The sequence below is a fragment of the Muscardinus avellanarius genome, assembly GCF_963383645.1.
Source record: "Muscardinus avellanarius genome assembly, chromosome: X".
Taxonomy (NCBI): domain Eukaryota; kingdom Metazoa; phylum Chordata; class Mammalia; order Rodentia; family Gliridae; genus Muscardinus; species Muscardinus avellanarius.
In genome coordinates this window covers 41,557,658-41,581,219 of record NC_137792.1, presented here as the reverse complement: position 1 = coordinate 41,581,219, position 23,562 = coordinate 41,557,658, and the positions used below count along the sequence as shown (strand labels likewise).

At 47.1% G+C, this 23,562-nt stretch overlaps 1 protein-coding gene across 11 annotated transcripts in view; it reads left to right on the top strand.

The window, feature by feature from the left end:
- Window positions 1-22,913, top strand: part of GRIPAP1 (GRIP1 associated protein 1) — a gene marked incomplete at both ends in the record, with an annotated part of 42,516 nt that extends 19,603 nt beyond the window's left edge. For 5 of the 11 annotated variants that reach the window (XM_080719617.1, XM_080719614.1, XM_080719612.1 and 2 more), the window contains 15 exons: window positions 2,376-2,453; window positions 2,670-2,762; window positions 3,474-3,608; window positions 6,601-6,696; window positions 7,001-7,213; window positions 7,348-7,461; window positions 10,422-10,499; window positions 10,584-10,679; window positions 10,804-10,860; window positions 10,970-11,069; window positions 15,938-16,068; window positions 20,517-20,639; window positions 20,771-20,864; window positions 21,624-21,778; window positions 22,821-22,913. In XM_080719617.1, coding sequence (XP_080575743.1) covers window positions 2,376-2,453; window positions 2,670-2,762; window positions 3,474-3,608; window positions 6,601-6,696; window positions 7,001-7,213; window positions 7,348-7,461; window positions 10,422-10,499; window positions 10,584-10,679; window positions 10,804-10,860; window positions 10,970-11,069; window positions 15,938-16,068; window positions 20,517-20,639; window positions 20,771-20,864; window positions 21,624-21,778; window positions 22,821-22,913 — 1,656 coding nt within the window. The remainder of the gene's footprint in view (window positions 1-2,375; window positions 2,454-2,669; window positions 2,763-3,473; window positions 3,609-6,600; window positions 6,697-7,000; window positions 7,214-7,347; window positions 7,462-10,421; window positions 10,500-10,583; window positions 10,680-10,803; window positions 10,861-10,969; window positions 11,070-15,937; window positions 16,069-20,516; window positions 20,640-20,770; window positions 20,865-21,623; window positions 21,779-22,820) is intronic. The other 6 variants (XM_080719610.1, XM_080719619.1, XM_080719616.1 and 3 more) reach the window with 2 other exon arrangements.
- Between the last annotated feature and the right edge of the window lie 649 nt (window positions 22,914-23,562).

Below are 23,562 nucleotides of genomic sequence, written 5' to 3'. Positions count from 1 at the left end.
CGCAGTTCGCGGACAGCCTCAGCTACTTAGTGAGGCCCTCTGCAACTCAGTGAGACCTGGTTTCAAAATACAGATTAAAAAAAAATAGGGCAGCCAGGCATGGTGGCACACGCTTGTAATCTCCGCGCTTGGGAGGCAGAGACAGGAGGATCGTGCAGGTTTGAAGCCAGCCGCGCTGGTTTAGGAAACCCTGTTTCCTAATAAAAATGTAAAAATAGGTCTGGGAGTGTAGCCCAGAGGTAGAAGGGCTTCCAGGAACCCCAGTACCACCAAAAAAAAAAATAGGGCAGAAGGTGTAGCTCAGAGGTCAAATGCCTCTGGGTTCTATCCCCAGACCCGCAAAATAAATAAATAAATAACTTCCAGCAGAAGATGGGAATGGTAGCACATGCTTGTAATTCTAGCATTCAGGAGGATGAGACAGGAGGATCGTGGTTCTCGGATAGCCTCAGCTACTTAGTTAGGTCCTTTGCAACTCAGTGAGACCATGTTTCAAGATAAAGAATAAAAAGTAGGGCTCGGGGTGTATCTTGGAGGTAGAATGCCCCTGGGTTCAATCTCCAGTACCGAAATAAAAAATAGGGCTAGGGTGTAGCTCAGAGGTAGAATGTCCCTGGGTTCCATACCCAGTACCAAAAAACTAAATAAATAAATAAAATAAACTCCCTGGAGGCTGGTTGATATTTGTTGAGCCCTTTTTTGGGGGGACGGGGGGATATTGAGGATTAAACTCAGAGGCATTTTGCCTCCAAGCTATACCCCCGGCCCTTTTTATTTTTTAATTTTGTTATTTATTTATTTACTTATTTTTGTACTAAGGATTGAACCCAGGGGCATTCTACTTCTGAGCTATACTCCCAGCCGTTTGTGTGTGTGTTGTTGGGGATGGAACCAAGAGGCCTTCTACCTCTGGGCTACACCCCTAGCCCTATGGTCTCACTAAGTTGCTGAGGCTGGTTTTGAACCTGTGCCCCAGCCCTTTTAATTTTTATTTTTTAGTTTGAAACAGGGTCTTGCTAAATTGCCAAGTATCTAGCTATATTGCTGAGACTGGCCTCAAACCAGCGATCCTCCTGTTTATTCACTATGCTTGAGGCTTTTAAGGGCTAGAGTATTAGTATGGTTGAGACTCCCAGGAACTCAGGACTTGGAACTGAGTAGACACATGCAAGGACGGGACAGTTGATGCTTCATTTGGAGTGTATTTGACACCCTCAAGGTCTAGGGGGCTGCTTTGGATCTGAGATGGCTAGGAAATGGGATTTTGTTGACTGTGTGGGCCTGAGAATTTTGGAGGCAATGACCAGAAGGCTGGTTAATCTGAGACTTCCAGGGGCTAGAATAAAAGTTTAGTTGGGTCTGAGATTCCTGACTGTCAGGGGCTGGGTAACTTTAAAGCTTCTGTTTTCCCCCCTAAAAGGGGTGAGTCAGAGGTCCTTTGGGGTGGGGAATCCCATGGCTTATGGACATAAGGCTCTCTTTTTTTGTGGGTCTGGGGATGGAACCCAGGGGGCATTCTACCTCTGAGCTACAGCCTCAGCCCTATTTTTTATTCCTTATTTTGAAACCGGGTCTCACTGGGTTGCAGAGGGCCTCATTAAGTAGCTGAGGCTGTCCTCAAACCATGATCCTCTGGTCTCAGCCTCCCAAATGCTGGGATTAAAAGTGTGCGCCACCACGCCCGGCTGGCATAAGGCTCTTAAAACCTGGGAACATGAGGGCTGGGACAGGAGTCTTGGTATAGCTAAACCATACACACAATTAGTAGTGAGCTGGGTCTGAAGATCTCCAGAGACTGAGGACCAGGGTGATAATTAGGAAGGTCAGTCTGAGACTCCTCCAGGATCTGGAAAATACGAGGTTGTATGAGTTCGAGACCGCTAGGGTCAGGCACTAGGAGTTTGTATGGATCTGAGACCTATAGAGACTTGGGACATGGGGGCTGAGTGTGTTTGAAACCCTTGGTGGTTGGGGTCTGGAGTCTAGGTGAAGCTTCTAGTTCTTGAGTGCTGATCACATCTGAAATTCTTGGAGGCTGGGTATGTATGAGAATCCTGGGGCTCCCAGGCTGATATCTGGGGGAGTGTAAGACCTCTTATGGATGAGAGCTAGGGTTATGTGAGCCGCAAAGGGACTAGGGCCAGGAGCTTAGGTGTGTCTGAGATGCTTGGAGACAGGGATAGAGTATTTGAGTGTGTCTGAGGCTCCTGAAAGTACTTGGAGTTTGGATGGGTGAACCTGATGAGTACTCCCAGACCCACAGGTGCTGGAGACACACTATTAGATATCAAAAGAGGAGGCCTGTGTAGTTATGTGTACCCCAGAGTAGGCCCTGTGGCCACGAATGGGTTCCCCTGACTTTCTGGTCCCCACAGAGCTTGGCAGAACTGAGAGATCAGCGGCAGGGGGAGCGCCTGGAGCATGCAGCAGCTTTGCGGGCTCTACAAGATCAGGTACCTTGTACTGGGTGGGCTCAGGGGGGTAAGGTTGAGGGTGGGGACAGCCCGAGTGAGCACAATACTAGCAGGCGGGGCCCCAGGGGTCTCGCTTTTCCTAGTCTGGTCTGTGTGTCTGTGTCTGTCTCTCTGTCTCCTTTCTTTCTTGGCTGCGGGTAGGTCCTGTATCCCTGTTCTGGACCTGGCTCTCACCTGTCGTGGGGGTGGGGCCAGGTGTCCATCCAGAGTGCAGATGCGCAGGAACAAGTGGAAGGGCTATTGGCTGAGAACAATGCCTTGAGGACTAGCCTGGCTGCCCTGGAACAGGTACAGGATACCTGGGCATCCTCACTGATCTCTCCCGTTCTTCTGTCTCCCTCTTCTCTCTGGTGTACATCTAGGCAGGACAGTCTGGACTCCATCCTGTTCTCTGGTCTCTGCTTCTGTTTCTCTTTTCTGTTGGTTTCTAGCCTTCTTTGGCCATCCATTCCTGCTTCTCTGGCGTTCTAGTTTCTCTCCAGTAAAATGCATGAAATGTAATCATCTTAACTGTGTTCTCCGTGAATCCTGTCTGTCTATCTATCCATTTATCTTCCTACCTATCTCATTGTAGCCACCTCTCAGACAAAGATTTAGAAAATTTTCAGCACCCTAAAAGGTATCTCTTTGCTCCTTCCTGTCAATACTCCCCCAGAAGTAACCATTATTCTGACCTTGAGCAATATAGATTTGTTTTGTTTGTTTTTTAACTTCATATACATGTAATGCATGTTCTTTTGTCTCTGGCTTCTTTCTGGCACCCTTGTATCTGTGAGGTTTATCCATAAGTAGCATGAGTCTGTTCATTTATCACTGTACAGTGTTCCATTTTCATGAAGACACCACATTTATCCATTCCCCTCACCATTGTTCTCTTTGAAATTTTCTCATTTCCTACCTCTCTTCACACCTCTCTCCCTGAAACCAGGAGGCCCTTGCCATGGGCCTGGGCCCAGGGGCCCCTTTTACTCCATTTCCCATCACTACTCCTCTCTCCAGATCCAAACAGCAAAGACACAAGAACTGAATATGCTCCGGGAACAGACCACTGGGCTGGCAGCTGAGATACAGCAGCGGCAGGCTGAATATGAGGATCTCATGGGACAGAAGGATGATCTCAACACCCAGCTCCAGGTGATCCCTCTGGCTCTGACCTGTCTTGTAGTTTCCTAGTACTGGCCCGGCAGAGTCCCCATCAGGTGGAGTGGGAAGGCTGGATAGTCAGGAGGACCTAGATTTCGGACTTGGTACCCTAACTTATTAGTACCTGTATGTCCTGGCACAAATCATTTCACCGAGACTGAGCCTCTTCATTTTGTTAGGATATCCATTCTGACTCCATAGCAGAGCTTGTGTATCCTTATCTGAAATGTCTGTAATTAGAAGTGTTTTGGATTTCAAAACTTTTTGGATATTAATATAATCGCATATGCTTACTGAGATAGGTTGCTAATGGGACCCAAGACTAAACATGAAATTTATTTATGTTCATATGCACCTTAAATACATTTTTTTTGGTACTGGGGATGGAACCCAAGGGCATTCCACCTCCAAGCTCTACCCCCAGCCCTATTTTAAATTTCTTATTTTGAAATAGGGTCTCACTGAGTTGCAAAGGGCCTCACTAAGTAGTAACTGAGGCTGTCCTCGAACTGCAATCCTCCTGTCTCAGTCTCCCAAATGCTGGGATTACAAGCATGGGTCACCACACCCAGCTGTTCCAGAACATAATTTGGAACAATGTTTTTAATGTACCTGCAGGATTTTGGAGGGGTGTACAGGTCTCGCAATGTTCTTCAGTCTCTCCTTGAAATTACAGTCCTCCTGCCTGAGCCTCATAAGTACCTGGAATTACAGTTGTATACCACTGTTCCTTCCTTTCACTTGCCTTTTGTGACCTATCATAGGAGGTCAAGTGTGGAATTTTCTACTTGTGGCATTATGTTGGCACTAAAAACGTTTCAGATTTTTAGCCCCAAACACTGGCACATGCCTGTAATCCCAGTACTTGGAAGCTGAAACAGGAGGATTGTAGGTTCGAGGCCAGTCTTGGTAACTTCCTGAGATCCTGTCTCAAAATAAAAAAATAGAGCTGGGCGTGGTGGCGCACGCTTGTAATCCCAGCATTCGGGAGGCTGAGACTGGAGGATCGCAGTTCGCGGACAGCCTCAGCTACTTAGGCCCTTTGCAACTCAGTGAGACCCTGTTTCAAAATAAAGAATAAAAAATTGGGCAGGAGTTGTAGCTCGGGGGTCAAATGCCTCTGGGTTCCATCCCAGACCCGTAAAAAAAAAATAAGCTGGGTGTGGTAGCACACACTTATAATACCAGTAATTGGGAGGCTTCCAGAACTTAGTGAGACTCTGTTTTAAAAAGGTGGGGCAGGGGGCGGGCGTGGTGTTGCACACTTGTAATCCCCGTACTTGGGAGGTGGAGACAGGAGGATCATGCAGGTTCGAAGCCAGTCTTGCTGGCTTAAGAGACCCTGTTTCCAAATAAAAATAAAGAATAGGTTTGTGAGTGTAGCCCAGAGGTAGAAGGCCCCTGGGTTCTATCCACAGTACCACCAAAAAAAAAAAAAAAAGGTGGGGGGGGGCCGGGTATGGTGGCGCACGCTTGTAATCCCAGCACTTGAGAGCCTGAGACAGGAGGATTGAGCAGGTTCAAAGCCAGCCTCGGCTACTTAATGACGCTCTCAGCAACTTACTGAGACCCTGTTTCCAAATAAAATATTTAAAAAATAGGTCTGGGAATGTAGCCTGGAGGTAGAAAGCCCCTGAGTTCCAACCTAAGTACCACAAAAAAAGGTAGGGGGTCAGGCGTGGTGGCGCACACTTGTAATCTCAGCATTTGGGAGGCTGAGACAGGAGGATTTCGGTTCACAGACATCCTCAGCTACTTTAGTGAGGCCCTTTGCAACTCAGTCAGACCCTGTTTCCAAATAAAGTATAAAAAATAGGGCTGGGAGTGTAGCTCAGAGGTAGAATGTCCCTGGGTTCCATGCCCAGTACCGCAAAAATAGGAGGGGCTGGGGATATGGCTTGGCATTAGAACACCCCTGGTTTCAATACCCAGTACCACCAAAAGTAAATAAGTAATTTATTGATTTTTTTTGTGGTAATGGGGGTGGAACCCATCTCCAGGCTATACTCCCGGACCTATTTTTTTATACTTTATTTGGAAACAGGGTCTCACTAAGTTGCTGAGAATCTCACTAAGTAGCTGAGGCTGGCTTCGAACCTGTGCGATCCTCCTGTCTCAGCCTCCCAAGCGCTGGGATTACAAGTGTGAGCCACCTCACCCGGCTATGTAAATAAGTAATATCTTTTTTTCTTTTTAGTGTGTGTATCTGGGGATGGAACCCCGGGGCATTCGACCTCCGAGCTACACCCCCTGCCTTATTTTTTTTATTTTTTATTTTGAAACCAGGTCTCACTGAGTTGCAGAGGGCCTCACTAGGTAGCTGAAGCTGTCCGTGATCCTCTGGTCTCAGCCTCCCGAGTGCTGGGATTACAAGCGTGCGCCACCACACCTGGCTGTAAATAAGTAATTTAATAAAGGGCTAGGAGCTGGATGAGGAGGATTGCAGGTTCAAGGCCAGCCTCAGCAATTTGGCGAGGCCCTCAGCAAGTTAGTGAGACCCTGATTCAAAATAAAAAAAAATAAAAGCTGCGTATGGTGGTACATGTTTGTAATCCTAATACTTGGGAGGCTAAGACAGGAAGATTGAAGGTTTGTGGCCAGCTTCAGCCCTCTGCAACTTAGTAAGAGCCTTTTTTAAAATAAAGAATACTAAGTTGGACTGGAGGTATAGCTGAGAGGTAGAATGATCCTGGGATTAATCCCCGGTACCACAAAAATAAAATTACAGAATAAAAATAAAAAATAGTTGGGCCTGCTGGTGCATGCTTGTAATCCCAGTACTTGGGAGGCTGAGACAGGATTGCAGGTTCACTGCCAGCCTCAGCAACTTAGTGAGGCCCTGTTTCAAAAAATGGGGCTGGGTATAACTCAAAGGTAGAATGCCTCTGGGTTCAATCTCCAGTCCCCCCTACAGTATCTAGTGTGACCAGCAGCTACTGGAGGCTCTTTGTCAAACTCATCATCCCCTTCGTTCCTGCTTTAGGAGTCATTACGGGCCAACAGTCGGCTGCTGGAACAACTTCAGGAAATAGGGCAGGAGAAAGAGCAGCTGACCCAGGAACTCCAGGAAGCTCGGAAGGTAGGGTGCCACAAGGAAAGGGGAGAGGGATTGGCCCAGCCTAAGAGGGTGGGGAAGTGATATGGTCAAATTCGTGGGAGTGGGAGGGAGAAGGGACTTTCATGGTTGGCCAGTTTCTTGGCCAAATCCATGAGAATAGAAGGGAAAGAGAGTGACCAGTTCCATAAGAGTGGGAGAGTGACTCAGCCAGATTGATTGGGTGGGGAGGGGGTGGGGTCTGACTAGTTCCTGAGTGCAAGGAAAGAGTGGTGGGCCTTTTCCAGTGTTGGGGGAGGAGGTTGACCGCCATCTTCCTGGTCCTCAGAGCGCTGAGAAGCGGAAGGCCATGCTGGATGAGCTAGCAATGGAAACGCTGCAGGAGAAGTCTCAGCACAAGGAGGAGCTGGGAGCAGTCCGACTGCGGCATGAGAAGGAGGTGCTGGGGGTGCGCGCTCGCTATGAGCGTGAGCTCCGAGAGCTGCACGAGGACAAGAAGCGGCAGGAGGAGGAGCTCCGTGGGCAGATCAAGGAGGAGAAGGTGAGTGGGTGGGTGACCGTGCCCTTCCTCCTCCAAAACTTGGGGACCACAGCATGGCTGATAAGCCAATGGAAGACATGTATGAGGTGCTTAGTCTGCAGCCTGTCTGACCCATGACCATCTGCCCCTTCCAGGCCCGAACACGGGAGCTGGAGAATCTCCAGCAGACAGTGGAAGAACTGCAAGCTCAGGTACACTCCATGGATGGAGCCAAGGGCTGGTTTGAACGGCGCCTAAAGGAAGCAGAGGTGAGTTGGTGGTACCCATGCCAAGCCAGGGGAGCAGAACTGGTTAAGCCCTGCAACTTTCTGAAATGTCCTAGATTTATGGGTATCCTTATAATCCTGCTGGCTCAATAGTGGCCCTCTGGAGCAGACCAGGGTATGGCCAACCGATAGGGCAGAATGTTAGGTGTACAGGCCTACTCTGCCTTTGTGCAAATTCAAAATGGCACCACTTCTTCCTGGAACCATACTTCTGTCAGGAAATTATGGTACACTGATTTGTACGGGAATCTTTTGTGTGTGTGTGGTTGATACTGGGGATTGAACTGAGCAACATTCTACCTCTGAGCTACACTTTAGCCCTATTTTTATTTTTATTTGAAAACAGGGTCTCGCTAAGTTGTTATGGGCTGAGGGCCTCACTGAGTTGCTGAGGCTGGCTTAAAACCTGTGATCCTCCTATCTCAGCCTCCCAAATACGGGGATTACTGGCATGTGCCACCATGACTGGCTATTTATTTTAAATTTTGAAACAGTTTCACTAAGTTGCAGGGATCCTTACCTTAAGTTGCTGAGGCTGGCCATTAGCCTGCCATCCTCTTGTCTCAGCTTTCCAAATAATGGGGTATTATTTTATTTTATTTTTTTGTGGTACTGGGGTTCCTGGAAGCCCTTCTACCTCTGGGCTACACTCCCAAACCTATTTTATACTTTTTATTTGGACACAGGGTCTCTTAAGCCAGCACAGCTGGCTTTGAACCTGCACGATCCTCCTGTCTCTGCCTCCCAAGCACGGGGATTAGAAGCGTGCACCACCACGCCCGGCATAATGGGATATTAGTCATGTGCCACCATGCTTGGCTTGAACAAGAATCTTTATTGCCACTTCCTGGAAAATTCCTGAAAGAACATAAAATGCAATGCCATATAGCATTGAAGAGAACAGACTGAAGCTAGTTGTTTGCCTAAGTTTGAGTCTTGTTTCAAGCTGGGTGTAATGATGCACACCTGTAATCCCAATATTTGGTAGGCTGAGACAAGATGACCCCAGGTCCGAGGCCAGCCTCAGCAATTTAGTGAGACTCTGTTTCAAAATAAAATATAAAAAGGGAGCCAGGCATGGTGGCACACACTTGTAATCCCAGCATTTGAGAGGCTGACAGGAGGACCATGGTTCGTGGCCAGCCTCAGATACTTAGTGAGGCCCTTTGCAGCTAGTGAGACCCTGTTTCAAAATAAAGAATAAAAACAATAGGGCTGGGGGTAGAGCTTGGGGGTAGAATGTTCCATTGGTTCTATCCCCAGTACTGCAAAAATAAATAAATAAATAAATAAATTAATTAATTAAAAGGGCTAGTAAGCCGGGTATGGTGGTGCACACTTATAATCCCGGCGCTTGGGAGGCTGAGACAGGATTGCAGAGGTTTGAAGGCAGCTTCAGCTATTTAGTGAGGCTTTCAGCAACTTAGTGAGACCCTGTTTCCAAATAAAAGGTATAAAAAAGGTCTGGGAGGAGCCGGGCGTGGTGGCGCACGCTTGTAATTCCCGCACTTGGGAGGCTGAGACAGGAGGATCACAGAGGTTCGAAGCCAGCCTCAGCTTCTTAGTGAGGCTCTCAGCAACTTAGTGAGACCCTATTTCCAAATAAAGTATAAAATAGGTCTGGGAGTATAACCCAGAGGTAGAAAGCCTCTGGGTTCCAACCCAGTACCACCAAAAAAAAAAAAAAAAAGGTCTGGGAGTATAGGCTGGAGGTAGAAAAGCCCCTGTGTGCCACCCCCAGTACCACACACACACAAAAGGGCTAGGAGGCTGGGACTGGTGGCACACACTTGTAATCCCAGTACATGGGAGGCTGAGACAGTAGGATCTTAAGTTCACGGCAAGCCTCAGCTATTTAGGCACTCTGCAATTTAGGGAGCTACTGATTCAAAATAAAGAATATAAAATAGGGCTGGAAGCCAGGCATGGTGGCACACACTCGTAATCCCAGCATTTGGGAGGCTGAGACAGGAGGATCTTGGTTTGCAGCCAGTCTCAGCTACTTAGTGAGGCCCTTTGCAACTCAGTGAGACCCTGTTTCAAAATAAAGAATAAAAAATAGGACCAAGGGTATAGCTGAGAGGTAGAGTGCCCCTGGGTTCCATCCCCAGTACCGCAAAAAAAAAAATAGGGCTGGGGGTGTAGCTTGGAGCTAGAATACCCCTGAGTTCAATCCCCAGTACCATAAAAAAGAGCTGGGGGTGTGGGTCAGTACCCAGTATCCTCTCCCCTAAAACAAAAATCCTGTCTTAGCCACTTCCTAGGTATGTGACCTTGGGCAAGCGCTCTGTGAGTTGTTTTTATATTTGGTAGAAAGGGGATAACATGCCGGGCGTGATGGCACATGCTTGTAATCTCCACGCTTGGGAGTCTAAGACAGGAAGATCACACAGGTTCAAAGCCAGCCTCAGCTACTTAGTGAGGCTCTCAGCAACTTAGTGAGACCCTGTTTCCAAATAAAATATAAAATGGGTCTGGCTGTATAGCCCAGAGGTAGAAAGCCTCTGGGTCCCACCCCCAGTACCACCAAAAAAAAGAAAGGGGATAACAATAGGGTCTGAGGATGTAGCTCAGTGGTAGAGTGCTTGTGTGAGGCCCTGAGTTCAATCTCCAGTACCAAAATAAAATTAAAGTGCCTACTGTCTAGGTATTGTGAGAGGACTATAGAAGATAGAGTTAATATATGTAAAACCTTTAGAACATTTCTGGCAAGTAGTGTTATGTTTTGTTAAATAAAAGAAAATGTAAATGCAAATCTAGATCTACTGTATGAGTGACACAGGCTTAAATGTAACACTTGCATACTTCTGCAACACTGCTTAACTGGTGTTTTCTGCAAGAAGTTTTCTTTGTACTGAAGGGGCCCCACTCCAGCCCCTCATACCCTTACCTGGGCATGATGTCTCCTGGGGACTGTGGCAGACCTCAGACTTGTTTTGCAGGACTCCTTGCAGCAGCAGCAGCAGGAACAAGAGGAAGCCCTCAAGCAGTGCCAGGAGCAGCATGCTACTGAGCTGAAGGTTCCTCTCCCTGGGTACTGACTCTCCCTGGCAGGAGGACAGTGGTTTCCCATTGTGCAGGCTGAGCTGCTCTCTGCTTTGCAGGGCAAGGAGGAGGAGTTGCAGGGCGTGCGGGATCAGCTCCAACAGGCCCAAGAAGAGCGAGATAGCCACCTGAAGACCATCAGCAGCCTTAAGCAGGTTAATGGTTCCTCCATGGCTCCAGACACACCCCTGGGCCCCAGCGTGCAGCATGGGACAGGTAGGGGGGACACTGCAGGGGCCCATTCTTTCCCATGTCAGCCACGTCTTTTCCACCCCACAGGAGGTGAAGGACACAGTGGATGGGCAGCGGATCCTAGAGAAGAAGGGCAGTGCTGCGGTAATCTGGGGAGGTGCCCCCACACAGCACCCTCTGGGCCAGGACCCCCTTTTGTCTCAACTGTGCCCCTTCAGGCTTCAGCCCTCATAGTCCCCTGTCCCTCCCTCAGCTTAAGGACCTCAAACGGCAGCTGCACCTGGAGCGGAAACGGGCTGACAAGCTGCAGGAGCGGCTGCAAGACATCTTGACCAACAGCAAGAGCCGCTCTGGTGAGGCACTAGGATGAGTGGGCAGGCTACAGTGCGGGCAGCCAGGGCCTGTGCACCCCAGGGCCGCCTCCAAACTCCCTTGACCCTCTGTCTCTTCTCTCCCTTTCAAACTCTGTCTTTGACCTGTTCTTTCTTTGTCTCCGATTCTTCTTCTTCTTTGTCTTTTGTGTGTGTGTGTGGTACTGGGGATTGAACCCGGAACATTCTACCTTAGAGCTATAACCCCCCCAGCCCTATTTTTATTCTTTTTTTGGTGGTATTGGGGTTTTTGGAAGCCCTTCTACCTCCAGCTACACTCCCAGACCTATTTTTTATTTTTTATACTTTTTTATTTGGAAATAGGGTCTCTTAAGCCAGCACAGCTGGCTTTGAACCTGCGCAATCCTCCTATCTCTGCCTCCCAAGCGCAGAGATTACAAGTGTGCGCCACCATGCTCGGCTATTTATTTTTGAAACAGAGTCTCACTACATTGCGGAGGGCCTAAGTAGCAGAGGCTGGGTTCGAAACTACAATCCTCCTGTCTCAGTCTCCCAATTACTGGGATTACAAGCATGTGCCAACATGCCTGACTTCTGTTTTTTTTTTTTTTGTCTTAATCTCTTTTTTCTGTGTGTGGTAGTGGGGATGGAATCCAGAGACATTTTCACACTCTCATCCCTATTTTATTTTATTTTTAACACTTCCAAAGTCTTTTATTATTCACATACTGTTATAGTTATGATACACTAGCAAAAAGCTTTGTTTACAGAGCTTGTTATCTTCTCTGTCTCTTCCATCCCAAACTCTGTAAACCAATAATCACAGATAAGGACAGCTTTACTGGCTACATATATCTTTTTAAAATATGATGTTTTATGAAGAGACAAAAAAGCACCTTCCAAATACAGTATTTGTCAGTAATCTACTAAACTGCCCAGAGCTTCGTTCACCCTGACTTTAATGCTCAGATCATTCCCCACTGTATAGAGAATTCAATTCTGTTTGAAACTGGCCTACATGCTGTATAGCAGGCTACAAGGCTGTGAGGCCAACTTCAGTAGTATTTTTCCTCCTTTTACGACCACCAAGACCAATATTCAGATCTAATGGGAACCTATTTTATTTTTTATTTATTCATTTTTGTGGTACTGTGGATTGAACCCAGAGGTATTCTACCTTTGAGCTACACCCCTAGCCCTATTTTAATTCTTTATTTAGAAATAGGGCCTCACTAAATTGCAGAGAACCTCACAAGTTCCTGAGGCTGGCCGCGAACCTTTGGTCCTCCTATCTCAGTCTCCCAAGTACTGGGATTACAAGCATGCTCCACCATGTCTAGCTCTTATTCTTTTATTTTGAAACAGTTTCACCAAGTTGTAAAGGGCCTCACTAAGTAGATGAGGCTGTCTCAGCCTCCCAAGTACTGGGACTATATGCGTGCGCCACCATGCCCGGCTCTGTCTCTTTTAGGTCTCTTCTCTCTGTCATCTCTCTATACCTCTATCAGTCAAATTTTGTTCTTTTTCCCTTTCCTTTGTATCTGCGTTCCTCTCCCTGCTTTCTTTCTCTATTTTTCTCTCTCATATTTTTCTCTGTCCCTTTATTTCTTTCTCTCTCTCTCTCTCCCCCTGTATACTGGCTCTGTCTTCCCTTAATCACATGTACACTTTCCCATGCCTTACTCAGTATTTCTAAATCTACATATCCATTCTTTCTTTCCATAAATCCCCATGCTCAAGTACAGAGTCCTTGGAATGAAACACTCTGGATTTCTCCTCTCCAGGAACTTCCAGTGGAGTTAGGGAGACAGACATGCTGCTCTGTTTTCTTTTCTTTTCTTTTTTTTTTTTTTTTTCGGGTCTGGGGATGGAACCCAGAGGCATTTGACCTCTGAGCTACACCCCCTGCCCAATTTTTTATTCTTTATTTTGAAACAGGGTCTCACTGCATTGCAGAAGGCCTTACTAAGTAGCTGAGGCTGTCCACGAACCGCGATCCTCAGGTCTCAGCCTCCTGAATGCTGGGATTACAAGCATGCACCACCACACCCGGCCTCTGTTTTCTACCTTTCTTTCTTTCTTTCTTTCTTTCTTTCTTTCTTTCTCTTTTTTTGGTTGTACTCGGGGTAGAACCCAGGGGTTTCTACCTCTGGGCTATACTCCCAGACCTATTTTATATTTTATTTGGAAACAAAGTCTAAGTTGCTGAGAGCCTCACTAAGTAGCTGAGCTGGCTCGGAACCTGTGTGATCCTTCTTTCTCAGCCTCCCAAGCACAGTGATTACAAGCATGTGCCACCATGCCTGGCTATTTTCTATCTTTCTTTTCTTTTTTTGTGATACTGGTAATTAAACCCAGTAATTCTCTCTCTCTCTTTTTTTTTTTTTTTTGGCAGTACTGGGGATTGAACCCAGGGGCATTTCTACGTTTGAGCTACATCCCTAGCCCCATTTTTTATTCTTTATTTTGAAACAGGGTCTCAATAAGTTGGAGAGAGCCTCACTAAATTGCTGAGGCTGGCCATGAACCTGCAATCCTCCTGTCACAGCTTCCCAAGTACTGGGATTACAAGTATGCACCACCATGCCTGGCTTTGGGAGTTTTATCTCTGAGCTATACCTCTAGTACATTTTTTGTTGTTCGGAAGATGGAACCCAGGGGCATTCTACCTCTGAACTACAGTCCTGTTTTATTTTTATTTTGAAACTGGGTCTCACTAGGTTGATGAAAGTCTCACTATTTACTGAGGCTGTCCTCGAACCTTCAATCCTCCTGTCTCAGCATACCAAGTACTAGAATTACAGCTATGTGCCACGGAGCCCAGCTAGTGCCTGCGTTTTATTTATTTATTTATTTTTATTTTTTTTAATTTATTTTATTGGTGCATTGTAATCATACATCACATTGGAATACAAGACTTGAGAGGATATACAAACACACATCATCCAATTAGCCCTCATCCAGTCCCCATCCCATTCCCTCCCCCTTCCTCGATCCCATGCTTGTTTGGTGATTAACTTTGATACATATGTTTATGTACCTCCTGCGTTTTAAAGAGGCTCCATCCTCCCCTATTCCATACCCTCTGATTGGTCACCTTAATTGCTTCACTATAGGGCCCTTTCTATAGCTCGACCACTTCCTGTTGCACCTTTCCTCCTAGTTATTGCTGATTAGGGGAAGCATCTGGTTTTAATTTTCTGTGATATTTCTCTGTGCATGCCGCGTTGCAAATACCGATCCCACTCGTGACGGCCCCAGTTGTGGCCTGGCTACCCAGTGGACTGATCCAGACCTCGCTGGCTCAAGCAGCGGCCTTGCCTCATGGGAGGCCCCGATTCTGGTCTCGCTGGCCCCGACACTGGCCTAACCCCTCAGCTGGCTCTGATCCTGGCCTCGGAGGCCCCAGCACCGGCCTTCCTCACGGCAGGCTCCGATGCTAGCCGATGGCCCCGGCATCGGCCTAACCCCTCGGCAGGCTCCGATCCAGGCCTCGGAGGCCTCAGTAGCGGCCTTGCTTCACGGAAGGCTCCGATGCCGGCCGCTGTAGTGCCTGCATTTTAAATGACATGGCAAAAGCCGGGCGTGGTGGTACATGCTTGTAATTGCAGCCTTTGGGAGGCTGAGACAGGAGGATCACGGTTCATGGCCAGCCTCAGCTACTTAGGTCCTTTGCAACTCAGCAACTCAGTGAGACCTTGTTTTTTTTTAGGTCTGAGGTTGGAACCCAGGGGCATTTGACCTCCAAGCTACATCTCTGCTCTATTTTTTATTCTTTATTTTGAATCAGGGTCTCACTAAGTTGCAGAGGGCATCACTAAGTAGCTGAGGCTGTCCGCGAACTGCGATCCTCCAGTCTCAGTCTCCCAAATGCTGTTATTACAAGTGTGTGCCACCACGCCCGGCAAGAGACCCTGTTTTAAAATAAAGACAAAAAATAGGGCTGGGGGTATAGCTTGGAGGTAGAATGCCCCTGGGTTCCATACCTAGTACCGAAAAAAAAATGACATGGCAGAACATGTATACCTTAGCAAATCAATTTTTCTTCAAGACACTCAATTTCCTGAAATAGCCTCTCTTAATAACTGAAGAGTTTGGGTTTTGTTTTGTTACATATTAATGCAAGAGACACAGAACAGATTAGAACTGTGTACTTTATATTTTCCTTGTATTCTATAATTCTCTTTGTCTGATAAGTGGAATGGAGATCTAGGTTCATGGTTATGAGTCTGTTTCTTTCTTCTCTGTTCTGACCTTGTCTTTCTCCAGGGTCTCTGTCTTCGTCATCTTCTCTAGCTTCCTGACTCTCTGGGGTTTGTTCTGCACATGAATGTGTCCCATGCCCTCTCTAGCCATCTCTTTTTCCTCTCCATTCCCAAGTGTGAGTGTTTATGCCACTTGAGACCCACACAATCTCTCTTTTTCCTAGCCTCTTCTACTTTGCCTCTTTTCGTGTGTGTGTGTGTGTGTGTGTGTGTGTTTGTGTGTGTTGCTAGGAATTAAATCCAGGGTTGTTCTTCCTCTGAGCTGTACCGTATCCCTTTTCTTATTTTTCATTTTGAAACAGGCAAACAGGCTCTCACTACATTACTGAGGCTGTCCTCGAACCCACGAGCTTCCTATCTTGAGTCCCAAATAGTGGGATGACAAGTATGCCACTGTGCCAAGCACTTTGCCTCTCTCTGTTGTGTGTGCTTGCCAACAGAGGGAGCTCTCTTTTTGTTTGTTTCTGTCTCTCCCTGTCCTGTCTGCGCTGCCTTTCCTAATGCCGAAGTGTGTCTTTTTGCCATTTCCCATTTCCGTCAAATCTATTTCTGCCTCTTCCTGCCAGTTGTTGCCTTGGGACCTGGGAGACTGGGGCTCAGGTTTCTCTTTCTTCCATTGCCCAGGCCTTGAGGAGCTGGTTCTCTCGGAAATGAACTCACCAAGCAGGACCCAGACAGGAGACAGCAGTAGCATCTCCTCCTTCAGCTACCGGGAGATCTTGCGGGAAAAAGAGAGCTCAGCTGTTCCAGCCAGGGTAAGGGGCAAGGAAGCACCTGCAATCCCACCTTTTCCTACCCCAAATCTGGGGTGCTACCCCCACACTTTCCCTTCACCTGAAACAGGAGGATCTACTGTAAGACTAACAGAGCCTTTCTTTTTTTTTCATATTTTGGTGCTAGGTATTGAACCCAGGGCCTTGGGCATACTTAGCACATGCTCCATCACTGAGATACATCCCGAGAACCTGGCACAAGCATTTTATTGTCAGCTTCTCCCTAAGCTCATTAACATGGATTTTGGTTGCTACATGGGGGACAGGCCAATGATTTCTTATCATCTATGGGCTAATTCCGCCTTTACTGGTACCATAAAGTATGTGACTTACAGTAAACGTACCTTCCACGTAGAAAGTTCTTTTTTCCAAATAATGCTTTGAATTCTTGTGTGTGTGTGTGCGTGTGTGTGTGCGTGTGTGTGTGTTGCTTGGGAATGAACCCAGGGGCATTCTACCTCTGAGCTATACTCCCAGCCCTATTTTATTTTTTAAATTTTTATTTGAAACAAGATCTCACTATATTGCTAAAAGTCGCTGAGGCTGGCTTCAAATATAAAATCTTACTTTCTTAGCCTCCCAAATATTGGAGTTATAGGCATGTACTACCACATCTGGCTTTAGCACTCTGTGTGTGTGTGTGTGTGTTTGTGTGTGTGTGTGTGACTGATGATTGAGTCCAGGGATATTCTACCTCTAAGCTACACCCCCAGCCCTATTTTATTTTTATTTTATTTTGGTGGTACTGGGGATAGAACCTAGGGGCCTTCTACCTCCGGGCTACACTCCCAGACCTATTTTATATTTTTTTATTTGGAAACAGGGTCTCTTAAGCCAACTGAGGCTGGCTTCGAACCTGCGAGATCCTCCTGTCTTAGCCTCCCATTATTTTTTATTTTAGGAACAGGGTTTCACTAAGTTGCAGAGGGCATTGTTAAATTGCAGAGGCTGGCTGAGAACCTGTAATCCTCTGTCTTAGTCTCCCAAGTACTAGGATTATGGACATGCTCTAATAGGCCCAGTTTACCATTCATTTTTATTGCTACCTGTCATGTCAGCTTCCTTGCCAGAAACTTCTTTTTTTTTTTTTTTTTTTTTGCAGTACTGGGGATAAAGCCCAGGGGCATTCTACCTCTGACCTCCGAGCTACACCCCAGCTCTAATTTTTTATTCTTTATTTTGAAACAGGGTCTCACTGAGTTGCAGAGGGCTTCACTAAGTAGTCAAGGCTGTCCACGAACCACGATCCTCTTGTCCCAACCTCCCAAATGCTGGGATTCTAAGTGTGCGCCACCATGCCCGGCCCTACTTTTTATTCTTTATTTTGAAACAGGGTCTCACTGAGTTGCGGAGGGCCTCACTAAGTAGCTGAGGCTGTCCATGAACCGTGATCCTCCTGTCTTAGCCTCCCAAATGCTGGGATTAAAAGCGTGACCCACCATGCTGGGCTCCAGACAATTCTATTTATTTATTTATTTATTTATTTATTTATTTATTTATTTATTTTGTGGTGTTGGGGATTGAACCCAGGGGCATTCTACCTCTGAGGTAGACCCCCCAGTCCAATTTTTTAAATTTTTATTTTGAAACAGGGTCTCACTAAGTTGCAGAGGATCTCACTAATTAGCTGAGGCTATCAACGAACATTGATCTTCCTGTCTTAGCCTCCCAAGTATTGGAATTACAAGCGTGCGCCATCACACTCAGCTCAGACACTTCTATTTAAAAATAATTTTTTTGCAGTACTGGGAGAGGAACCCAGGGGGCATTCTACCTTTGAGCTATACCCCCAGCCTTATTTTTTTATTCTTTATTTTGAAACAGGGTCTCACTGAGTTGCAAAGGACCTAAGTAGTTGAGGCTGTCCGTGGACCATGATCCTCCTGTCTCAGCCTCCCAAGCGCAGGGATTACAAGCGTGCACCACCATGCCTGGCTAGATTTCTGAAAAATTTAAATATCAAGAAATGTCAAGCCAGGCGTGGTGGCGCACGCTTGTAATCCTAGCATTCGGGAGGCTGAGATTGGAGGATCATGGTTCGCAGACAGCCTCAGCTACTTAGACCCTCTGCAACTCAGTGAGACCTGGTTTCAAAATAAATAATAAAGCTGGGCGTGGTGGCGCATGCTTGTAATCCCCATGCTTAGGAGGCGGAGACAGGAGGATTGCGCAGGTTCGAAGCCAGCTGCGCTGGCTTAAGAGACCCTGTTTCCAAAAGAAAAAAAAGTATAAAATAGGTCTGGGAGTGTAGCCCGGAGGTAGAAGGGCTTTCAGAAACCCGAGTACCACCAAACAAAAATAAATAAATAAAATAAATAAAATAAAAAATAGGGCAGGGGCTGTAGCTCAGAGGTCGAATGCCTCTGGGTTCCATCCCCAGACCCGCAAAAAATAAAAAAAAGAAACCCCATTTTCCCATTTTCACCAACCTGATATTATTATTTTAAATTTGGGGAGGGTACTGGAGAATGAACCCAGAGACTTTGTACATCCAGGCTACACCCCCAGCCTGATTTTATTTCTTTATTTGGAAATAGAGTCTCACCAGATTGCTGAGAGCCTTACTACATTGCCAAGGCTGGCTTTGAACCTGCAATCCTCCTGTTTCAGCCTCCTGAGTACTGGGATTACAAGTGAGCAACATGCCAGGTATTTTAAGTTTTTAGTTGAAGTTAGAGTGATGTTCACCTGCTTTCCCAGCTACTCAGGAGGTTGATGCAAGATTTTTTTGTGTTTGTGACACTGGGGATTGAACTCAGGGGCATTCTGTCTTTGAGGCCAATCCTCAGCCCCTTTTTTATTTTTTGTTTTGAAATAGTGACTTGTTGGGTTGGTGGGGCTGTCCTCGAACCTGTAGTCCTCCTGTCTCAGCTTCCCAATTACTGGGATTGCTGATGTGGGCAACAACACCTAGGTTCCCTCTTTTGTAACCTAAGCAAGAGCCGGGCATGGTGGTGCACGCTTGTAATCCCAGTACTTGGGAGGTTGAGACAGGAGGATCACAGGTTTAAAGCCAGCCTCAGCAATTTAGTGAGGCTCTTGGCAACTTAGGAAGACCCTGTTTCCAAATAATAAAATAAAAAAGAGCTAAGGATGTAGCTTGAAGGTAGAATGCCCTCAGGTTTAATCCCCAGTACAGATATATATATATTTAAGCCAGTCATGGTGGTACACACTTGTAATCCCAGTACTTAGGAGGCTGAGACAGGAGGATTGCAGGTTCGTGGCCAGCTTCAGCTACTTAGTGAGGCTCTGTTTCAAAAGTAAACAATAACATTAGGACTGGGGTGTGGCTTTAAGGTAGAATATTTATGGGTTCAATTACCAGTATGCAAAAGATATATATATGTATATGTATGTATATATATGTATATATGTATATATATAAAATAAATATAGAAATATATTTATATAAACCTAAATGAGATTAATAGTAGACTGTTTCTGTTCAGCTGATCTCTCCGCCTTCCCAATTTGGAGAATTTTCATCTCATCTAATGCTTTTATCAGATTTCTCTAGTTGGCACCCAAGTGTTCTTTATTGCTGGTTTTCAGAAAACCAAAATTCAATTTCAGAACACAAGTTCCATCTGGTTGGTTTCTGTCCCTTAAGTCTCTTTAATGTGCTCCTTTTTTTTTCTGATACCAACTTGTGTCCCAGATCAGCCCATTTGAGCTGCAAGAAGTGTTCCACCTTTTGGATTTTTCTCCTGACTTCCTAGTTCTATCATTTAGCTTTTTTTGCTCTTGCCTTCATTTCCTATCAGCTGGATGGTAGATCTTATTTACTAATATATGACCCTTAGTCTTCTCAATAAGGTTCTATTTTGGTGGTTTTTTTCTTTTTTCTTTCCTTTTTTTTCAGTACCAGGGATAGAACCCAGGGGCATTCTACCTCTGAGCTACACCCTCAGCTCTATTTTCTTTTCTTTTTTTCTGGTGGTACTGGGGATGGAACCCTTCTACCTCCAGGCTACACTCCCAGATCTATTTTATATTTTATTTGGAAACACGGTCTCTTAAGCCAGCTAGACTGGCTTTGAACCTGTGCGATCCTCTTGTCTCTGCCTCCCAAGCGCGGGGATTACAAGCGTGCGCCACCACACTTGGCTTCGGCCCTATTTTCTATCCTTTATTTTGACACAGGGTCTCACTGAGTTGCAAAGGGCCTGCTGAGGCTGTTCACAAACTGCAATCCTCCTGTTTCAGCCTCCCAAATGCTGGGATTATAAGCGTGCACCACCACGCCCAGCATTTGGTGTTTTTTCTTGACATCCTTTAGGCCAGGGTGGGCACAGTGTTTCTGAGGGTGCTAAAACTAGTAGACAGCCCCATGACCCAAGTTCCTATCCACCATTAGCCCCTGACTTGTGTCTGGGTTTGCCAGTGTTGAACCTGGGGCTGGCCTTTCTCTCCCCTTGTTCTTGCAGTCCTTATCCAGCAGCCCTCAGGCCCAGCCCCCTCGGCCTGCAGATTTGTCAGATGAGGAAGTAGCTGAGCTTTTTCAGCGGCTGGCAGAGACACAGCAGGAGAAATGGATGCTGGAGGAGAAGGTGCTGTCTGCCCACTTGTTCCCACTTGAAGTGTTATGGTGGGGGTAGCATGGATGGGATCTGGCTGGGCCCCTCCTCATGGGTGAACATGTGCAGTTGAGAGGCCTGAGGTGGGCTGGGCCATCTTGCAGGTGAAGCACCTGGAGGTGAGCAGCGCCTCCATGGCAGAGGACCTCTGCCGGAAGAGCGCCATCATTGAGACCTACGTCATGGACAGCCGGATCGGTCAGTGCCCCCTCCCCTCCTGCACCCCCGGTCCAGCCTTCACCTGCTCCACTCCCTTGTTCTATGCCATGGCTTCTCTCCTCATGGAACTCAGCAAAGCCACTGACAAGACCACGATTCATGAGGGAGAGCAGGGAAGCTCTGTCTATATCTTGCCTCCATCTTGCCTCCTCTCCCTCCCCTCCCTGTGTCCCTGTTGTCTCTCCATTCCATTCTCTATGGGTTTCTCTGGCCTTTTCCATTTTCTTTCTTCTCCCTATGTCTTACCTTCTTCTTTTCTTTCCTTCTTCTATCTTCTCCTTGTGTTTCTTTTTTCTGTCTCCCCTCCTTCTCCTCACTGGCAATATCTGTTCTGCCTCTGTGCAGGTTTTGTTCTCTGTATCTTTAGCTCTTTTGTGGGTCCTTAACTCTTCTCTCTCTTCCCTGGCCTTCTTCTCTCCTATTCATCTTCCATCTTCTTTCCTCTTCCCGGACTTTATTTCTTTTTTCCTTTTTTCCAAACCTTCTCCTTCTCCTCCTGATCTTTCCTTATTTATTGGAACAAGAGCCACTGGCATGTGCTAAGGGTTTACTGTGAGCTCTGTACTTCGCATGCATTTATGCATCTTTCCAGCTCCATGAGTTAGGCATCACCCCCTACAGGCCATGGCTTCTTTCCCTCCCCTCCCCCCTGCTCTTTGTTTCCCTCTTCTCCTCTGGCTCTGCCTGTCTCTCCTCTGGCTCTGCCGAGGGGGTGGTGCTCAGCCTGGGCCCTTGCAGATGTGTCTGTGGCAGCAGGCCACACAGACCGCAGCGGACTGGGCAGCGTCCTGAGAGACCTAGTGAAACCAGGTGACGAGAACCTTCGGGAGATGAACAAGAAGCTGCAGAACATGTTGGAGGAGCAGCTCACCAAGAATATGCACTTGCACAAGGCAAGTGTGGCCCTCCAGCCTACCCATTCGTCCATCTGGCCCCCTCCCTCCCCAGCCACGCAGCCCCTAGGGCATCTGTCAGTGTCCTAGCCACCAACCCAGCCTTTGTCCTCCCAGCTATCCCCTACCCATGCCTCTACCACCCTTTCACACTCTCATCTTCCATCTTTTTATCAGTTTAGTCTCTCACTCTTCTCTCTGTCCTACCCACCCACTCATCCATTCACACCCACACTCACTCAACCATTTACCATCTGTCCATCGGCCCACCCTACAATTTACCCAGAGAATCATCTTTCCTTTTTCCTGACCTACCCCTCTCTCTAGTTTACTCATCAGTCACTTTTTGTCTTACATTATTTGACCACCCAATGACATTCCTGCCTACTTATCCTCCTTCTGTCCTTTGCACAACTCATCTGCCCACCTTTTTGCCAGCCACGTGTCCATTTACCCAGCCTGCCTCCCAAATATGCTCCCATCTCTGGGGAGTCAGAAAGGAGTCAGACTCAGCTCCTGCCTTGGAGAGGCACTCTCACATTTGGTAGAAGAGACGGTGGCAGGCTGGGCGTGGTGGCACATGTTTGTAATCCCTGAGCTTGGGAGGCTGAGACAAAAGGATCACACAGGTTCGAACCCAGCCTCAGCTACTTAGTGAGACCCTGTTTCCAAATAAAAAAAAATATAAAATAGATCTGGGAGAATAGCCCAGAGGTAAAAAGCCCTGGGTTCCACCCCCAGTACCACCAAAAAAAAAGAAGAAGAAGAAAGAGTGGCAGTTGTATCCTCCAGCAGCACTGGGCCACAGAAGATGACCCACCTCATCTTCTTAGCTCCAAGGCTCCCTACCCATCTTTGCATCGTCTCCATGCCCAGCTCTCTGCTGGGGGCTCTGTGAGCTCCAAGTACTTTTCCTTCCCAGGCCAAACACCGCTGCACATTGATTAATAAGGGAGAAGGAAATCACATAGGACATACCAGGTTTGATGAGGTGGTACCCCTGTCCCCTTCTCTGGCCCCTGATGGCTCATTTGTTTCTTAGGATATGGAAGTTCTGTCCCAGGAAATTGTGCGGCTCAGCAAGGAGTGCGTGGGGTCCCCTGACCCTGACCTAGACCCTGGAGAAGCCAACTAAGACCTGCAGGCTGCGGCCACTCCCTCCCCTTCCTATCCGCTCCCCCTCCCAGGAAGCCACTCCCTTGGGCTGTGGTGGGAAAATGGGGGATGGCATCCAAATCTAGTAGTTTGGAAGACTGGACATTAAAGGGGCTAGAGGCCTGATGGCTGGTGTTAATGACCTCTTCTTAGGGCAGAGACCCCTGGGGAATGGCAATCCCCAGGGAGGGGGCTGGAATTTCTCCTTCTTGGTCCTGGCTCCCAGGGGCTTCTGCCTTCATCTCTGCATGAGCTCTCCCTCCCAGAGACCAACTTTTTAATTTAATTTTATTTTATTTTTTAATTTATGTTTGGAAGCCTGGCTACTCTGCATTTGGGATTGGGGGTGTTGGGTGGGGGCGCGATCTGTATTCAGCATTTTAGCAACATGTGTGTGTGCGTGTGTGTGTAAAGGCTGTGCAGCCAAAATACCATCTGGCCAGACGGGCCCACCCACTGACTGTCTGGTCTCGTTCTTTTCAATCAAGAGGGATGTGCTGGGGGTGGGGAGGTCACTCTATCGGAATGGAATGGGGAGGGAGGTCTGTGACTGCAACTTTACTCTCTGTCCACCCTCACCTCCCCTGATCAACCTTTCAAATTGAGTGAAGCATAAATGTGTGTGTGTG